Raw genomic sequence first — 20,270 nt, forward strand, 5'->3', positions numbered from 1 at the left:
GGCGGATGGGTATGGGAAAATTTGTCAATCCATGTTTGGCAGTGCGTAGTTTATCCAGCTTTAAAGGCCCAAAAGGTTCGGGTCAGTTGGGATACGAAGACACTGTACGATATTCGGCTCTGTTAAAGTCGCCCCAATATCGTATGCCAAGTTTCAAGTTTCGTGCGCTGTGTGCTGGTCGTGCTCTTCTCTTCGGCTGTGTTTTCGAAAACCGAATTTCGATTCGAACTGAAATCAAAGCAGCGTCGCGAGAAGTCGTATCTACTGGATACCTCGCCGAGCACGATACGCGTATTCAGTAGATACGCGAAGCTATAACGGTACACATGTTGCTGTCGGAAAACGCGAGCGGCCCAAGTGGAAATGTAGCCCAATCCGTTCGCTTCAGGGTATCCGTTTAAAGAGCTCCCTCGCACACACACTCGCACACCCGCACACCCGCACACACACACACACAGCCACGCACAAGTGTCCTCGGCTCTCACCACCACAGTCGCAAGTGCGTCCGCCGCTCGAGTATCTGTGTGAGTAGAAGAGGTGTTTGCCATTGTACTCAGATACAGGATTTAGTGCCGAAGTGCTTAATAAAACCATCATAAAAACCGTCGAAAGTGATAAATGCAAATCATTATAAATAAAAATAACCAATTGCTAAAGTGTGCTCCTCTAACTGGGCCAATAACTACAATTAACATCCTAGTAGTCGAGTGGTAATGCATCAAAAGAAGTTCTATTTGCCGGTTTGCCTCGCAGAGCTACACAAATATTTGTCATAATTAAATTAAAAAGCCCAAAGCAACAAAAACTTAATCACCATATAAACCAAACAAACAAAAGCTAAATGTGATGTTCAAGTCTCAAGACTAAAGAGCTAAATTCATGGAATTCCCCTCTCAAATGCAATATAATAACTTTCTCAGAATCCTTGAGGATTATCAAAATATTTATATATGCAATATATATATTTAAAACAAGAAACCTAATGAAAATCCTGAACGACTAAAGTAGCAACAAACGTTGCCGCGGCTGACTTTGAAAACAGCTCCACTTCACTCCAGTTGCCACCACTTCAGTGGCTCCACTTCACTCGAAGGAAGGGCTCCGGCTCCACGGCTCGCTGCTCGGTTTGCGGTGCCGTGCCTCGAGTTCGTCGATAATTGGAATTTACGACTGTGGCATAAAAGAAAAAAAGTAAAAAAAAAAAATAAAGCGAAAAACCAGCTAGTAGAATACGGGCTACAAGGATATAGCCCAACCACGGGCTCGTCTCTGTTGTTTGGTGACTCGTGCTCGAATACCTCGTTCCCCAGCCACCATTCCACTAACCCATCCCCCAAAATCCCTATTCCGCTCCCTTAAACAGTCCTTCGATAGTCGGGTGCCGTGTAAATATTTTTTTGTCATCGCTGCTCCGTGTGCGGTTCAATTGGCCCTGTCAGTGGCAGGCGCGCTGATTTGTTATGGTAATAGTTGTCAAAACGAGAGGAGATTCGAGAGATCCTCCTCGGCGGCACTTGATTACACTTACATGGCCACAATGGCAGACGAACACATATACTTACGTATGTTGTAGTGTATCCTTGTGTAGTGTAAGCTTAACGAAATCAAAACTAAATTGTAGTGGGAGGTGCCAGTGTAAATGTCGCTCAATTAGCAGTACAATCGGTTCTTGTGCTCGTTAAGAGGCTCCAATTACTATCTTTCGGTTTCATCACAGATTCAACTCAGACGGCGTGTCTGTGGCTCATTAGAAGAAATACTGGTTCGCAATAAAATCAAATTCGATAGAAGCAAAAACATAACAAAGCCAAACCAAATCCAAACTCAAATCCAATTCAAACAAAGCAAACTAAACTAAAACAGTTTCGCCTATGGTGTAGGGGCTATGGGCAGGAAAGGCAATAAAAACAACATGGAATATTGAATGAAATCGGCTAGCATATATGCACATACATTAGCAGGTGAGTTATCTGGCTGCTTATTTCCCTTAAAATTTATGCTCATGCATATCTGCATAATCGCAAATTAAGGTACATAATTAATAAGCCAGGAGGCAGCTTCGGCGCTGTCACTTGGCGTTGATGTAGCACTTTGGGGAGCTATCAACTGCCTTTGCCTGATTTTGCTTCGGCTTTGGCTTTAGCTTCTGGCCATCTTTAAACACACAAATCGACATGGCTATATGCTTGTTGGTATGTGTATTTTGAGGACTGTGTGTGTGTACGTGCCACTGCCTTCCGAAAAGTATCGATGTCTGTAATCTTAATTAGCAACACCACAGCAACCGGCAACAGAGACAACCATCGACCAGTAACCCGGGCTTAAAAATATCTTTTAGCATTTCAGGCATGGGTATCCGTACCGCCTTGCCGCCTTTTCCTGTGTTGTTTTCTTTGCACTTAAAAAAAGCCTAAAAGGAGTTTTTTTTAACTGAAACAACAGTGTTTCCTTAATTATATGTTACCGGTAAATGAATATGCTAAAAAGTAATGATGTACGAACTTGCACACGAAAATAAATACATAATAATCATATAGGTAGAAAAATTTGTTTAAATCAGAACCAAATGATATGATTTAAAAATACAAAAATATTCTATCATAACTTTTTCAAAAGGTCAAGTTAAATAAAATGGGGATTCCCAACTCATAGAATTAACAATGATTGGGGCTTAATAATTAGAAATAGTAAAAAGTAATTGTATTCATTAAAAAGTAAATTATTTATTCATTATTGAATAGGATGCTAAATTAATGTGTTTCTAAGAAACAATTTCCTTAACCTTAAACGATTTTTTTCTGTGCTTATGCTTTTTCTGGGTGTTTCTCACAAAAAATCACATTACATTGAAAGCCGAAACCGGTTTCGGTTGATTTCTTGTCATATTTCGTGTAGAAGCTAAAGGTGTTTTGTACAAATGGCCAGCAAACTAAACAAACCAAAGTCGCCGGGTAACTGGCAACAACCGGCTGCCCATCAAAGAGTTATTTATACTTAATAATGCAAACGATGAGTCCGTGAGGAGACCGTGGCCGCTTCATCTCCTTGCCCCATAAAAACAAAATGTCCAAACGACATCCCTAGTTGTATGTAGTTTGTTGGGGTATGCAAATATCTTTGATCTGCTTTCAGGCTGAAAAATTCGCACCTCCATGTGCGAACAAAGCGCCCATGGGGCCTACGAGTTGGGTGCATAAGAAATCAAGTTTACGACTTCTGGGGATGGGTTGGTTTTTGTCTGAATGGAGAGAGAAAGGAGAGGGGATTGATTTTAGCGGCGGTTGGCATTTTAATTGCTTCCATTAGAAACCGCTTAGCAACTTTAAGTGGCACCCGGCGGTAGGAAATTGAAATTACAGGTGTAAAATGAATTCCCTGTTTATGCATTCGCGGTCCAAAGCCCAGATGGCCTTTTAAAATTTTACTGTCACACCTTTAATCAAATAATCGGAAAATCGATTTGTTTACAGTAGAGCCGCATTTTGTAATGCATTGTCCATGATGGAAATATTATTTCATTATTTGTAAAGTAAAAACGAGATAAATAATTAATAAATCAACGCATCCATTGTTTATTCTTTGGCGGAATAAAAACAGATAAAAGCTAATGAATTTTAAATAGTGGAGAATTCAAGTTCATTCCGCTAACCGGTTCTCATTGGCCAGTTCGGTTTGTCAGCATTCAAAATATTTAGTTGGAAATGACCAAAAGTGGCTAACACAAAGGGGCTAAGAGCAAAGCGTCGCAAATAGCCCTAAAAATACCCTTGGATATCCATCGAATAAAAGGTAGTTTGGTGATTGAAAAGATACATGAAATTAAATGAGCAGTTGATTGATCTTTTATCATTTTTGTAATTTGAGTGTGGTTTCACTTTTGTTGTAATTTGTAGTATATTTTTGTGGTTGAACCAATGAGAAAATTTATGTTTTGTTGATAACTTTGTCCATGGATATATTTGAGAAAATGCGTTATCTAAGCCAATATACCCTTGATAAGAGTATTTGTGAAAACCTATCCCTTTGACCACTGTTTTGGTTGTTTTTTCTGTATCTTGAGTTCGGGCCAAGTGTTTGGCTATCACATTCATAGGCAAATTGTGGACGGCATATTTATGAGGAGCTTTTTCGAAGAGCGGGAAATGGAATATCGTAATAATTAATTAAGTTATAACATTAAATGGCCATAAAGGGGCATTAGGCCCATAACTTTGAGTGGACATATGAGCATGAGCGATGCCACTTGACTGGAATCTCAACTGGAATCTCGGATATTCGTTACCACTAGACCCATAACTCTTTCCACCCCTTTGTTATCGACTATGGAGATCTGACCCGTAGATGGGGAGGATTTGGCCATTTGCCTGGCCTTTGGCTCTGACACATTCCGGCCATCATCATCATCATCTTTTACGACTCCAACTGACTGACAGGCGAATCCGTGGTCATACTTTCTTGGCCAAAAATCTGGAAAGCTCACTTTACTTTTCTCGCCTCATGCGAACGATGTTGTCAGTTTTGATTTTTGGTTTTTGGCAATGTCAGCCATGTGCCAAACAAATGACTTCACATTTTTAAAGATATTACGTTGACACACTCAGCCACAAATTAAGTTCCTACTCGACCGCAGATGCGTCATGAATTCCAACCTAGTCATGAGCTCAGAATCAAATCGGCTTGTGGTGGTATGATTAACATTTCGAGAAGCTGCTTTCTGTAGGTGCCACAAAACTATTATATTAGTTACACTTCATCGAATAGTTAAGAATCGCAAAACTGTGTGGGAAGTGCTGAATCCAGAACGCATTGTTCTTTAAAATACTTTTGATTTATTAGCCAAATGAATGGAATTGACAGCGGTTATTAATTGTGGGTGAGCGAACAATGGACACGTTTAACAAAACAAAGAAAATCATATTTAAATTTATGCCCTTGAGTCTGGCCAAGTGAAGTCGGCCAATCGTTTTGGTTTGAGACCTTATCTTCGAGTCTTTTCTTTAAATATGGTAAATGCTTTCCAAATACCTTCCAGCATTTCCCATAAACTATTTTCATTTCTAATTGACTTTATTAATCAAAGCATCGCCAACACACAAATTATGTATAATGTTGTGGCATATTCTGTTAATGTAATCTATGTTTTTGGTTTATTAGTGCCAACAGGAATTTACAAACTATTCTTTCAAAAGAGACCAAGGATTCGTTTATTAGGGCCAGCAGGAATTTACAAACTATTCTTTTAAAAAGCCAACTGTCACATACATATGTATACATATAAATAATAGTATTTGATATGTATGTATATTTCAGGATATACATTATATTTCAGCTGGACACATGGCTGACATTGTTTCCCAAGTTTCTCAAGTTTTAAATATCTTCACAATTTTATTGTACAATCTTTTTTTTATTTTTTAACAGTTTGTTTCTAAAGAAACATGTCATAGCTTTGGGTTGGGTAAGCATTAATAAATAAAAACTCTTAATAAGACTGGTTCATTAAGTGGTTAAACGTAAATTTTAACCTTTGGCATAAAGAGATGAAAAAAAGAAGGTTGCTAGATTACTGCAGCTCATTAGGATTTTAAACCCAAATTGATGCAATTATTGTTAGTGCCTTGACGTACCATTTCGTGTTGCGACTGATTTATTAAATTACTGATTTTTGCAGCCAAAGGACAGCCATTACTCCGTTATCGCCCGCTAACTCCATATGATGGACTTCAATTCGACAAGCACTCGATGGCTATGAGAAAAGTCAAAGGAAAAGTCTTTCAAAGCGAGAATTTCTAGAAACGAGAAAGCAAAAATCATGCATCAGGAGGAAACCTTTCAGATTGTCCGAAACCGGGTGGATGAAAGGGATAAGTCGCGGGGCTGGAAACAGCAAATCCGAAAAAAATCGAAGAGTCCTCAACCTTTGCCCTGCTCTAATTCATGGGGACAGGTCCTCCTGCCATTACTTATGCTGTCGGGGATAAGCCTAGTGCTTGGCTCGTACCTCGAGCCCGACGAACTCATCCAGGAGCTGGACCGTCCAGTGCCTCTGACCTCCGTGCAAGGTGTACTGGGACGCCAGGCGATGCTTCCGTGCGATATATCGCCTCTGGAGCGGGACGACGCCGTCTATATGGTACTCTGGTTCCGCGAAGGAGACGGTGAACCCATCTACAAGTAAGTATTCAGTTAGAGAGGCCCATAAATATTTTTTAACATAAGAACCTCTGATGTCTTACATATTATACTCTAACAATATTATACTCGTTTCAGTTTTGACGTGAGAGGTCGACAATTTGGTCAGGCGCGTCTGTGGTCCTCGCCCTTGGCCTTTGGCACTCGCGCCCACTTCACAAGCACCACCCACCCTGCCCAGCTAAGGATCGACACCGTACGCATCGAGGACGAGGGTGTCTATCGGTGTCGTGTAGATTTTCGCAACTCGCCCACCAGAAATCTGAAGATTAATCTCACCGTCATTGTTCCGCCGGACAGACCGATCATCTACGGTCAGAATAGGCATGAGAAGGCCGGAAATGTGGAGTCCTTCAACGAAGGCAACGACATAGTTCTGTCCTGCGAGGTTTCCGGAGGTAAAAACTGCAAATCATTTAAATATTTTTTGATAAAGTATTGAAGATAAAGAGTGAATAAATTCGTTCAATGAACCTTTAGCATAAAACTAAACACGTTTCGTATCTCAAATATTCCACAGTCGATGAATAAAATTAAAGGCACATAGATTATAATCTTTACATTAAAGATTATGCTTGATTTTTATAAGAATTTTAAATCATTTCCAATTCAAAGACTTCTATCTGTAAAATTATTATTTAAATAAATAAATAGTTTGTATTTTCTAATGAAGGAGTAAACAAATGCTTGTTACCATTGTTTTAGACCAATTTTATCAATTTAACCCTTAGTGTGGTGTTTTATGGTTTTTATTTATTATTATTTATTTCGCCGCAAAAAGGTCGACCCCGGCCCAACGTCACTTGGTACTTGGACAACACGGCCATTGACGAGTCCTTCGAGCAGCGCCCAGACGGTAAGACCATCAACCACCTGTCCTATCCCAATGTGGGCCGGCAGCACCTGAACTCCCGGCTGGTGTGCGTGGCCAGTAACACGAACCTGATGCCGCCAAACAACAAGGTCGTCATACTGGATGTGAACCGTGAGTGTTGGCAAGAGGGAGATCCCATCGAGAAGGGCTCTTGCTCATCCAGTATCCTTTCAGTGAAACCCATGGCCGTGCACATACTCACCAAGGATCGGTTTGTTTCCGCGGATCGCACCTACGACGTGGAGTGCAAGAGCTCAGGGTCGAAACCACCGGCCTTAATCACCTGGTGGAAGGGCACCAAGCAGCTGAAGAAGCTAACCAAGAACGTAAGTTTGGAGTTCACGGTTCTCGGCGTGGCCCAGGTTCATAATGAATGCGCAAAGTCCCGAACTCATTAATTAAACACAAATTAATATTGTGTACTGTGTGCGTCGCTTATAATTGCCACAAATTTCCTTTTCATTTTCGCTTGAATATCGGAGCTTGGCCTTGGTTTTCCTTCAACCGCCTTTTCTCTCCATTACTGTTACTTTCGGTCCGCTTCCGTTTCATTATTCATTTCCTAATGGACTCTGTTTGCGTTTCTTTTTTAGTTTAATGAACCCGATAATCAATCTCTAAGTATACTGACGTTTACGCCCGGACGCGAGGACGATGGCAAATATTTAACATGTCGGGCAGAAAATCAATTCATCGACGGCAGCTCCATCGAGGACAAATGGCGACTCATTGTCCATTGTAAGGATATTCAACGCGAAAGCGAGCGGGTGAAGCCTAATTGCGAATAAAAAAATCTCTCTTTTTTTTGTGCCTTTTCCGTTCTATGTGCATACAGACCCACCCACGACCATGCTGAAGATTGGCTCCTCTTTGAATCCGGATGACATCAAGGAGGGCGACGACGCATACTTCGAGTGCATTGTGCAGGCAAACCCGAAGCCCTATAAGATGTCCTGGTTCCATAACGTAAGCAAGTCCTTAAAGAATGTGTCCTCGAATGTCTTTCAAGTCTGTGATTATCTGCACTTGAAGAAATCTTTTTTTCAATATAATAGTTTTGCTTAAACTTCTAAAATGTTCAGTAAATATATATAAACTTTTGTAGGAAATACTCTTATAGAAGATATATTTAGCATTTATATAATATATGTATTTTTTTTTATTTCTAGGGCAAGGAGTTGCAGCATAACATCTCAGCGGGTGTCATCCTGTCGGATCAGTCCCTGGTGCTCCAGAGCGTTTCACGAGCTTCGGCCGGTGACTACACCTGCCTAGCTGTCAACTCGGAGGGCAAAGGCCCAAGTAATCCGGTCACATTGCGCATACGCTGTAAGTAAATCGCAGCCAAATCCCAAATCGTCCCCTTCCACTTTCACCTCCGAAGCCCCGCCCCAAGTCCTCATACTCAAAGTCACCAAAGTTGGCTTTGAACTAACGTCTATGTAATTTCCAATTTAATCCTTGAGTTTGAATGGCTCTTAATGTATTTAGAGTACGGGGCTCAGTGTTATATGCTGGCCCTCAGCCAAGAACAAAAGGCAGAGTAGGTGTGTCGGACCCGAATCCCAAGCCCGGAGCCTAGTCCGCTTCCCCAACCCATGGCCCCTTGGCTCACGTTAATGACCAAGATTATGGCGCAATGAATGCATTGCCTTGGCACTTGCCCTGCCTCCCGGAATCAGACTTGGCCTGCGAGACTCCTGGCACTGCACGATATTCCAAATGACCAGGAGAGCCTGGGTCGAAGTCGCTATCATCCCCATGGTCTCAGGCCTCCCATCGCCAATCCCTAAATGTGGCAGCCAAATTCGGAATACTGTATTAATTCAGATCCGTTTAAGGGTCTATGCTGTGGAAATTTATTTTAAAAATTAAAGTGAAGTTCTGCAAACATAAATGAAAACTATTGCAACCGTTCATCAATGACTATAAATATCTATTAAATAGTTGTATTTTTAAACACCATCTATTAAGTAAACTCTTTTTAAAAAAATTGGTTTTTATTGTCAGTGTACACATACACAGTCTTTTGCCATTGATTATGGCAGCTTAGTAGGGCGTTGAATATTTCAGTACGACTTCTAATTACTCACTTGACTCCAATAGATGCCCCAATTTGTGCCACGGACCACGAGGAGCTATTGGGCGCCCTCAAGCATGAGACCCTACCCCTAAAATGCGAGGTGGATGCCTCACCGCCGGCGGACTCCTTTCACTGGACCTTCAACTCGTCCGGCGAACAGACCGAGTTACCCGCCCGCCTGCATTCTAGTGAGGTAAGATTTCCTCAATGTGGGCCACTTTGGAGCCTAAGTTTTGCTAACCGAATCTCTATTCATTTCCGATTAAGACTGGCATGTCTCGACTGAACTACACGCCCAGTACAGACCTTGACTACGGAACGATATCCTGCTGGGGCAAGAACTCCATTGGAACGCAGAAGAGTCCTTGTGTATTTCAGATTGTGGCAGCGGGTAAGTAGTACCTTTTGTCAGGCTTATCCAGGATTAACGTAACCCTATCTGCAGGACGTCCGTTCCCCCTGCAAAACTGCTCGGTGACCAATCAGTCGGTCGACTCGTTGCAAGTTGACTGCCTGGAGGGATTCGACGGTGGTCTGCCCCAGGGATTCATGCTGGAGCTGGTGGAGCTGAATACTTTGCGGCTGGCCAGGAACATCACGGTTTCGGTAAGCGAGACAGTTAATAAGCAAAGGGATCAGAAAAAGAAATTAAGTTCAGGCCTAATTACCAAACGACCCAGTATGCAAGTTTATCGGACGGTTTCTGTAATCGATAAGGGATTAAAAGGGATGTTGGCTTTCAGGAAAAGAAAGGGTTTGGTTAAAGAAATTATTCACTGAATATACAAAACTGAAACAGATATGAAAGATTTAAAAAAAATACCACAAGCCAGAGAGTCAATTAATTAATTTAAACGCCTTTTAAATTGTTTTTTTTTAGCACACTCCTGTGACTTTTGTGATAGACAACCTGGATCAGGCGGCCACCTACCGGATGGTGATTTTTGCAGTCAATGCCAAAGGTCGTTCGGAGCCCACAATCATCGACGACATCAACTTTAAGGGCGTGGCCAAGTTCACAGGTGAGAAAATAAGGAAGCAAGAACCCAAAAGAGCCGAAAGAGAACCGCTCCTAATTAGGAATTATGTAACAATAATTTAATTGGGGATACACAGGTGCCTCGACCGGACTCTCGATGCCCCTTTCCCCGTTCCTGGCGGGTTTGACCCTTTTCTGTGGCCTCCTTCTCGCCATCTTCTGCATCATGGTGGCGGCCTTCTACCGGAGGCTCTCCAATCGGTACGGACTAATGGCTAATGGCTGCGGCTTCGTCCTAATGGCCTCCCATTTAAATTGCAGGCGCAGCGACAGCAACCTAAAGGTAGCCAAGCACACGCAGCTCACGATTCCGGCGGACTGTCAGCTGGACCCGCTGCACCCCGGAACCCAGACGGACGGATCCGGCAACCACCAGCCGCACCACAGCCTGCTGCCCATCAATTGTGATGCTCGCAGCGCGGTTGACTGTTCTACGCTGGGGGATGTGGGCATGGGCGGGGCTGGCGGAGGAGGAGGCGGTGGCCTAGATGGTGGACTGAAGGGCTCATCCATCGGCCTGGTGCCCATGTCCGGCGACACACTGCGCTCCACAGCCAGGACACGGCACAGTCCCTTGGCCGATGGCCAGGCGGAGATAGATGATACCGATCCCGATGTTATACCAAATCAGTATGGTAAGCGTGGAAATATTTGTAAAGTGATTAAAGCTTTTTCCTAGAGTGTGTTTATTTTATTAAAAATTAAGGAAGAATAGTATGAATTAAATTTAAAGTATAAAAGCATTTTACAATTATAAATTATTTTTCGACAGTATAGTGTTCAAATTTCATGTGACGATTCACTTGAAATTTATTTTCTGTTTTTAAGTAGACCGACAACCAAAGTTCTTGCATATTTTAAAACTTTCTTCAAAGCTGAGAATCATTTTCATCTAGTTTTTCACATCTATTCAAATGCTGAAATAAAATCACAACAAATCAAAGAATTTAAGTTTTTTTTTCACATAAAATATGCAAAGAAAGACTGTTTTTTATTAAATACTTTAAGTCTTTAGCTTTAACTTAAGTATCTTAAGCATAGACTATTTAAATTGTTTGTTATTTTTTTTATGATAAACTGTACTTACTCCTAATTTTTCGTAGAAAAACGTCCGTTGAAGAGTCTGGTGTCCCCTCCGGGCTTCGCCAGCCCCTCGAACCGTCTGATGCAGCGAGACTACCTCCGGGAAACGGAGCTTACCAAAGGCAGTAGCGACGTAGGCTTGGGAGCAGCGGAGGGGCTGTCCAGCATCGGACTGATGAGCAGTTCCGGGAACGAGGTGCTCCACTACACCTTCCGGCCCAGCAAACAGATCGTGAGTATTGAGGCTTTATAGCTTTTTGGGTGGCAGTTTTGAACCGGCTCATGCGATTCCATGGTGCTCATCTCGGGGCTTTCTTCTCCATTTTCTTCTTCCCTGAAAAACACAACTCACACACACGTAAATACAACGATGCAGAGCTATGCCACGCTGAACAAGAAGGGCATTACCACGTGCAGTCCACCGCTGGGTTCGTTGAACTACAACGTTAGCACCTCGACGCCCTCCTCCTCGTACCACCTGACGCCCCAGCCGATGGAGGTGAGCCTGCTCAGTCCGAATAATCCGTCGGTGACGTCATCGCTGAGCGAGTACCGATTCCGTACCGGACCGGAGATCGTCACCACCTCGAACCGCATACAGGAAAGTTGTATATAAAGCTCTCGAATCGCATCGCATCGTATCGCACACGTAACATACATACTTACTTCTGAGTGTACAAACCAAATGATATATAGATATATATATAAATGTATACATGAGTATCGTACTATCGTACCGCATCGTATCGAATAATATCCTAGAAGCTAGACGTATTTATTCGCATGGTTTGAGGAAAGACTTCTCCTAGCTCGTAAGCATCTTGTGTACTTAATGCAATGCCAAAAGTGTAACTGCAATACACTAGTTCTGTAAATAATCGTTGTCATCTGTTGTTGTAATTAAGATCCCAAAAATCGTGATGATGGAAGCGAATGAAACTACTTTAAAAGAACATTTCTTCTTTTCATCCCACTTCCACACTATCCATATCCTATTTCCCTCATATTCTCTATTCATACCTAATGCATATCCCGATAAAAACCAACAAAAAAAAAAAAACAAAAAAATACAAAAAAAAAAGATAAATGGGTTCCGAAGACAAACGCTGTCAACTTAACATATCGCCGACATCCTAACGCTCGCTAAGCTAACCCGTTGGTCATTGTTGTGAGCCAAATCTGATCGATCTGATCCAGCCGAATGCAACTAATTTACGCCATAATTAGAATACCAATAAACGTATAAACATATGTATCCATTTAATCTGAACAGGACCTGCACTCTTCCAGAGTTCCCGGCAGAGTTCTGCGGGAGTCGCATTTGTGAGAATATCATGTCCATATCCTCTATGAAAGTATTACCTATTGATTTTCGTTTTCGATTAACTCGAGTGTTTAAGTATAGCTACCGCATATGTGTATTTAACTAGACCTAAGTAGTTTAAGCATCGGTCTAAGCAAAGTGTACATACAACATATTATTATTTGGTAGTTGGGACTCGACCCGGCCAGACCCGATAACTGTACATAGTTCATAATTTATTGTGAGGACGAATTGACCGTTCGTATCAATGTATGTTGTGTTGCCCCTCTAGAAGTAAATTAAGCATTTATAGAACAATTGCTAGGCCGCAACATATGTACAATTCTTCGGAGCGATCCGAAGGGAGTGTGTCCCTTCCAGAAACCCCGAACTGGAAGCCCCAATGGGCGATTAGCGGCAAGTTCTTCCCTGGAATGGGCACCATTTCTGCTTGAGGATAGTATAAATACATCTGGATGAATATATGTATGTATCTTAGAGAATTGCTGCCTAAAAGCATAACCTTAAAATACGAATAAGAAACGCAAAGATTAGTATAATTTGTCAAGCCTAGTTTTTGTAACTATTAGGAGAAATATTTAATACAATTAAATTATATCTAAATGGTATCAAATCACTGTTTTTTGTATTCCTTGTATTTTGCTGGACAACTCGCCGCTTTAATAAGCACTTGGGCAGCAGGAGGTATTGCGGACACGAACCTAACTCCTGCGGCACTAGTACTTAGGAAAGCGACTTCGCAGGAAGTAATGTAAGTATAAAATCAATATTTACCAATGGTTGGGGCTAAGTACTCTGCACTGATACCTCAATTCAAGGCCTAAATGTTTGGCACTAGGGTGTATCATGTTTTTGAACCTTGATCCAGGGTCCTTGATCTCTGATCCCTTCAGGGTACATGCTCTGCAATGATAAACCAATTAGAGTGAATGTGTTTTCTTCTTCATGGATCGCTCATAATTGACAGCTCCATCCGTTGTGCGGGTCGATAAGAGCCAAGGTTAATGTATTCTGAACTATGCACTTCATCGTTTAGGTTTTGAGTTATTAATATCCACATGAGATACTTAACCTTATGTATGGCAGCTGTCTCTTTAAAATATTCCATTTCTCGTCCTCTCCCTCGCCCGAAAATATAAATATACTCCTCCCCTCGCTGTCTCACAGATTCTCCTCCTTGTTTTCATGTAGAGATGTGTATCATTGCAAGTCATATACGGCTAGTAACCTCTTGCACATAATACATAAGTTTATTAAATTTAAATTGGCTTAATTGACCCTCATTCGTTTTCCGTTGCCCGTTGCCCGATGCCCGGTATGCCCGTATTCGCCGACAGCGTTCAAAATTGCTCCGTGACAGACGACAACATCGCTGCTTCTGCTGCTGCTGCCTGTTGGATGTTGCTGTTGTGTTGTTGCTGTTGGATGTTGCTGTTGTGTTGAGCTGCTGCTGCTGCTTTCATTGCTGGAGCATTCAAAGTCAATTGAATTTAAACGAATAAAGCTACACACAATACGACTGTGTGTCTTATTGTTGCCGCATCGCTCGATTATGACTGGTGCTGCTGTTGCTGCCGGGGCAGAAGCGTCAAGTGCTTGTCAAAAAGCAGAAAATGCGACAGCGTTTATAACCGCTCGCATTCAACAATTTGTCAGCCCAAGATGCACAAACAGAGTACAATAAACAGCTCACTGAATGCATTCATCAGCTAAATTAGAATATACATAGATTAATCAGAGTACAATAAAACTTAGTTAATTGAGTCCAGTTTAGCAAGCGGCAATTGCTCTATTGCTCAAATCTGTTGCATTTCCTGATTTTCATAAAATGTGTCTATTGTGCCTATCACGAGCCTTAATTAGGTTTCACTTTTGCGGATTAAAATAGATCCAACAATTAATGAGGAACCAACAAAATGTTATAAAAGAAAACCTTTTTTTTTTGGGGGATGGGGTGAGCAAAAAAAAGCTTAGAGAGCTTGAAACATTGCATTGTTTTTATTGCGAAAATTTAAAATATCTGAAGATAGTGGAAAATCTATATGGCATACATACCAAGTAATAATTCATAAGTGCTGGAGAGCCCCAAGAAGAGGGTCGGAGACAGTCTTTGAGAGAGAGACTCACACGCGGGGGAGAATCGCCTTTGACGAGGCATCTTCTGTAGATTCTGTAGTATTGCTGTTGCCGATCGACGACGAGACCGTTGATTGCGATTATCGCGTCTTGGAAGGGTCTTAACCCCGCTCAGAGAAGCTTAATCATATACGTATGTATATACATAGAATCATACTTATATAAAATTTCTATCTGATTATTAAAATTTATAAATACTTTGCAGGAACAGAAATTTATGAAGCACCGCTTAAAAAACTATTTTTTGAGATTATTCTTCTTAGATTTTTAGTTTTATATTTATTTCACAGGCTGAGGATCCGAGAACGCGGAGAACATTTCTGCTCGAGGGCGATTCCACAACTGATTTGAGCTGTGATCGCGCGGACAGTTGTTGGATTTTTGAAAATAACCATCAAATCATTACGGAGCTCGGCTCTCTGGGTGTGTGCGTGAGTGCTTCTGTGTGTCTGGGAGTGAGTGTGCGATCGCCCTTATGTGTGTGCGATGAGTGTGAGTGGGGGGGTACAGCAATTCCGCAACAACAAGAGCGATTTCTCCGCCTACTTTTCACTTTCCACCCCGCACTGCAGTTGATTACTAACTAAGCCGGTCATCTCAACTGTCCCGCATCTCCTCGAATTGAAGCCGAAACTGAAATTAAAATTAAAATTGAAATAGAAGCACTCGCAGCACTCGCCCTCTGAATAGCAGCCTCCTATTCAAGTGAGATTATTTTATCACACTGCTTGTTTTCAATCTTAAATCACCATCGCCGACGGCTTTTCACACAAAACAGATTGTCCAGATCGAGAATCAGATCCAGGCACATAATAGATTAGACCGGTCCCCTGTTCCCTACTTAGTCCAACTCCCTCCAGCCACCCCACCGGCCCCTAGCAAGAAAACGGTGGCCAGGGGATTATGCCCATATGCTGGGGAAGATTGAATTTTTGTCCACTTCTGAATCTGGCATTATGCACTTTTGGCGCTTAAGAAGATGATGAATGAATACATTTATGTGGGTGCCTGGGAGGTGGAAAATAAATTACTTGGATTCTCACACTCATCTGCTGGGTGGATGACACCCGTGGTTTATTTAATCTGCAAAGCGTCTTAACATTAAACGCATATTTTAGTAGATTCCTGAGAACTTTACACTTGAATATTTATTTGGGTATTTATATTAAATGATATTTAAGAAGCTATTAAGTATCTAACCTTAGAGTATTCTTTTGGTGTGGTCTTCCCCTCATTCTTTTTGAAGCGTTAAGAAATCAATTTTTGACCCCATCGGATCAAATGTTACCAATTAATTCCAATTACATATAGAAACGTTTCAGTTACATGTTATCGTGTCAATAAAGATCGTTTTTCTAATTCTTAAATATGTTATATAAATTGAATTTACAAATAGCAGAATATCTCATGCCATTTACAGGGTAATTGGTATTTATGTGCATTTTCTGGGGGGCTTTCAGAGATATTTTTAAAGTTTTCCCCTGATTAAATGCCCAGCACTGTGATGCTGCCCTAAAAACGAAATATCTTGACTGAATGATGAGGCTTAACATGTGATTGCAGAAAGTAGATACAAGTTCTCATGAGCCAGGCACACAGATTCGTTTGTGAGCGCTCACTTATTGTTAGTTGAGCGAAGAATTTCAATTAATTCAATTGAAGTGGATCGCCAAGTAGGTAGTGGGCACTGTCAACGATAATTTCCATCGTCCAACTCTAGTGTGAAATTCAGATTCTTTCGTAGAACCCGTATTCCTTATATATTCTTGTTATATGTGTGCAGTTTCCTTATTACGGCGGGCATACATCATCTAATAGGCCGGGAATTGTATGGGCTTGTGAGTGTGTTTTCTGGTTCGTGGAGCACGTAACACCGAATAGGCGATTGTTAAAAATTCGAGACCAGGACAAGTCAACTTAAATAGCTCTTACGGCTACCGTTGGGATCTACGAGTACAAAAAATGAACCCTTTCCTCCTGGCCGGAGTTTTCTGGCCACAAAACCAATAAAAAAAGGACGAGGGCGTAGCGTAACTCTTTGCCTTTGACGGGAAATGGGGAAAATGAGTACCCACTCAATAGGTACATCGATTTTCGCACACATTGTTGTCTGAATGAAGCGGGGGGGCTTGGGGGAGGAAATGGAGACGCATGAAAAGATTAAGGTGAAATCCACAAATTTGGCGCAAATGAATTTTCTTTTTATGTTTTTTACACATCTTAAATTTTTTATTATTATGCCATCCTTTGTTGTACGTTTTCGATCCTCATTCTATTACAGTTTGCCTCGGTTTCGCTTCGCCAGCTTCTCCAGCTTCCCCCCTTTTCGCCATTTCCCCTTGCCCCTTTTCCGCTTTCTCCCTCGCACTGCGAATTGGAGAAATTTGCGTGCGTGTTTTGAATGAAAATTTGTTGCATATTTGCCTGCCTGCTAGCCTGGCCCGACTGCCTGGTTGCCTTTTTGGGTTTTTTGTGTGTTTTCTTGGGCAAATGGAAAAAAATAGACGTGGTAAGTCGAAAGTGGAAATAGTAGGAGAGCAGGCGCCATCTGTACCTCCAGGATGCAGGATACTAAAGCCCCTCTTCTGTCTGCCTCTGTCTGCTGTTGTACAATATATAAACATTTACACACAGCGCCACACCGCATACCGCACACCCCTACTACCAACCCACCCCAAACATACTATATATACGCATATCGTAAAAAAGTAGCAAATTCCCCTGTTGCGTATGAATTTTTGGCTTCTTCACTGAAGTAGAAAGCATTTTCGCTCTGGGTAAATGTGATTTATATTGATTGTAATCGTGGGAATGGCGAAGGGAGTCCTGCTCCAGTCTGCTCTACCCATCCTAACTACAATATCAGTGAGCATCCGACAAACAGCGATTCAGTTTGCAGAAATGAGAAAAAATATATATCCTCTCAATTTGTACACACAATCTATTCTACAGCTATAGTTATGCCCTGTTGTCGCGAGCTTGCCTTTCTTCCTTGTCTCCGTACACTTGCAAAATTATGATATATTTATGGGGGAGACAAATAATTTATTTTGCGTACAATAGATGTAATATTTATATCTTGCTTCATAGGATAAAAAAGGAGCTTTAATAAGCTGTCAATACACATTTTTAATCTTATTCTATAACTTTAAAAACTGGAAGGATAACAATAGAAATAGGGAAGAGTCTTATTAACATTTTCTTGACTATTTTTTGCAGTACATATTTTGCGATTCTGATGCGGATGCAGGCACACTCGATGGAAGCCCAATGACTCCCGTCAACCGCCGAGAATCAGCCGCCAGCAGCCTTGGATGCAGTGCCACTTACAATTGACATCGAGGCAACGACGGCGGCTGCAACGGTGCCGGCGGTAATGTGTGCGGGTAGGCCAATACCCCACCCCCTGCACACGTCGCACACCCCAACCCTTATCCTGGAACCCCGTACTGCCATTAGCATTAGCACGTTTTGTGTGCACATTAGATGTGCCCTCATCTGGTCATAGGTATACCGTATGCCCATAGAACGTCCATGTCTGAGTGGCATTTGGCTCAGGGCGCTGCCACGAAATTTGACTTTGTGTGACGTATCGCTGCCTCATTCAGGACACCACGGCAGCCACCCGGCCCCAACCTACCCCTACCCGGTCCCACCCTACAATGTTGGGTCGTGTCAAGGACTCAAAGTCCTTTTTAATTTTAATTAGGTTGTAACACGTTGCTACGTGCTATAATTCGAATGAAAACTGAACCACGAGAAAGGGAAAGCTGGGCGGCGCATTGACATGCCGTCTGCCTAATTGTCTGCAACCCACGAATGGAGTGGCATCCATCGAACGCCCCTTTCTACGCCCACTATGAACTAGCTAACCGACGCCCACGCATAAATCAATCTTCAAGAACGACGGTTCCCAGAAAACACATCCACATTCGCATTCAAAGCAATTTGTCAATTTTTCGATGCTCGCTTTTTTCGACTGTCCCGTGATTAACATAAACCGCAATTTTCATTGCCGACAAGGCGAGACGAAAACGGGCTGGAAACTTTCTTAATAATGTGGCCCGGACACACACAGACATCCTTGTACATGTTCTTTGGGCCTCCATATGTACCTGCCTGTTAGGGGTTGGCTGGCAACCCGCCCCGACTGTTGCTGTTGCAAAATTTATTGCCAGCAAAATAAATACGCAAAAGATGACATATGATTTGACCCGAAAGATAAAACTGTCTGAAAACAAATATTTCCGCTTAGAGGATGAGCGAGGACGGCAAGGACGGTGGGGAGTGGCCCCTTACCTCCATTTTTGGGGGAAACGATTGGAGGAGCAACGGTCATGTTTATTTAAGGTTCTGGTTTGCTCCTTCATTATTAAGGACATCATTCAACTAGTTGAGTGTGCCCTTTGGCCTTCTTCTACCCCCTCGCTTCAGCTGCCTTTTTTGGCCATCGCCGGGCTGTCTGTCAGACCATTCTTTTTGGTCGTAATTTGTACACGCATATGTATGTGGAAATGCGACTCCATTCCACTCCTTTGGTTTCCACATCCACTCCATTTCCACAGCCCCTCCTCCGCCACCTTCCCACCGACTCTTGCGGTGGCAGTAGCAGCAGCGAGCTGAGCTACTTATGCAAATAAACATAAGGGAACTCCCACACACCAACACACGCACATATGCCAAGGATATATCCTTGTGGGCGTTTCTTGGGTAGCACTGAGTCGGAGGCCCAGAATTTTGACTTGTTATGAGTGGTTTGCCGAGCTCTCTTGAGGCGCCCGGAAATACGATATTGTTAATTAATTTACGCCTTTATTGGAGGCCTGCCACTGGCCTTTAGTCAGCACTTTCTAGCACCCATATCAAACCGAAATCCTGTCATGGGTCAGTGTAAGGAAAAAGTATATCAAAAGCTCGTTAACGAACTGCTCCAGACGCATTGGATCAGATTTGAATCGCTGAATATATGGAGGCGGGGCTGGAAACATGACTGAAACATAATTATTACCCTATGGCATGGATACAAAAGCACCTGGTAATTATATTAGCAACCGGATCACTAAATTCAGTTGCCAGACCTCACTTGTTGAGTGCCAAGAATTTGTTGGTAATTGGAAACGTGGCCTTGATAGCATAGGTAAGAATTTTCAAAAAAAAAGTGAAGCCATATGGAACTTACATGATTAAGGGCTTGGAAAGCAAGTGAGTTTGTAAGGAACTAAGGCAAACGTGATTTTTCTTCATCTGCTTATCGATTTCAAAGCTTGCATTTTGTAGGAATTCTTTCATTATTATTGAATAGTTTTTAGCCAAATTTAAATAATAAAACACCAACCTCAAGTTGCCTGAAGTATAACTATTATTTTCCTAAATGAGAAAAGCTGATTCTACAAGAATAAAATACATATTAAAATAAAAGTATATTCTTATGATTGTTTAATTAAATTTAAAAAATACTAAATAGATATATAACTTTTTTAATTGCTTCAAATTGTTTTATTTTATGAAAAACATTTTACTTAACTAAGGCTTGTAAAAT

General features: G+C 41.9%; 1 protein-coding gene across 4 annotated transcripts; it reads left to right on the forward strand.

Annotated features, from left to right (window-relative positions):
• Window positions 1-264: 264 nt before the first annotated feature.
• LOC6500387 (hemicentin-1) lies at window positions 265-13,202 on the forward strand. Of its 4 annotated transcripts, none has more exons than XM_044714363.1 (17): window positions 265-1,463; window positions 1,718-1,961; window positions 5,672-6,174; window positions 6,271-6,590; window positions 6,974-7,177; window positions 7,241-7,392; window positions 7,660-7,804; window positions 7,902-8,032; window positions 8,236-8,395; window positions 9,173-9,342; window positions 9,417-9,540; window positions 9,595-9,755; window positions 10,030-10,171; window positions 10,266-10,389; window positions 10,450-10,823; window positions 11,292-11,503; window positions 11,648-13,202. In XM_044714363.1, exons 3-17 carry the CDS (start codon window positions 5,813-5,815, stop codon window positions 11,885-11,887), a joined length of 3,021 nt encoding a protein of 1,006 aa, XP_044570298.1. In that variant the 5' UTR covers window positions 265-1,463; window positions 1,718-1,961; window positions 5,672-5,812; the 3' UTR covers window positions 11,888-13,202. The 4 variants fall into 4 exon arrangements, with proteins under 4 accessions (XP_044570298.1, XP_001953108.1, XP_014766525.1 ...); XM_001953073.4 differs by having other exon boundaries at window positions 265-710; XM_014911039.3 differs by having other exon boundaries at window positions 265-524.
• Window positions 13,203-20,270: the final 7,068 nt, after the last annotated feature.

The sequence above is a fragment of the Drosophila ananassae genome, chromosome 2L (genome assembly GCF_017639315.1).
Source record: "Drosophila ananassae strain 14024-0371.13 chromosome 2L, ASM1763931v2, whole genome shotgun sequence".
Taxonomy (NCBI): domain Eukaryota; kingdom Metazoa; phylum Arthropoda; class Insecta; order Diptera; family Drosophilidae; genus Drosophila; species Drosophila ananassae.

Coding starts and splice junctions, on each gene's coding strand:
- LOC6500387 (XM_032453813.2), top strand. CDS start 5,813: ATGCATCAGGAGGAAACCTTTCAGATTGTCCGAAACCGGGTGGATGAA. Junction 8,396..9,172: donor GGTCACATTGCGCATACGCT/GTAAGTAAATCG, acceptor TGACTCCAATAG/ATGCCCCAATTTGTGCCACG. Junction 9,541..9,594: donor ATTTCAGATTGTGGCAGCGG/GTAAGTAGTACC, acceptor CCCTATCTGCAG/GACGTCCGTTCCCCCTGCAA.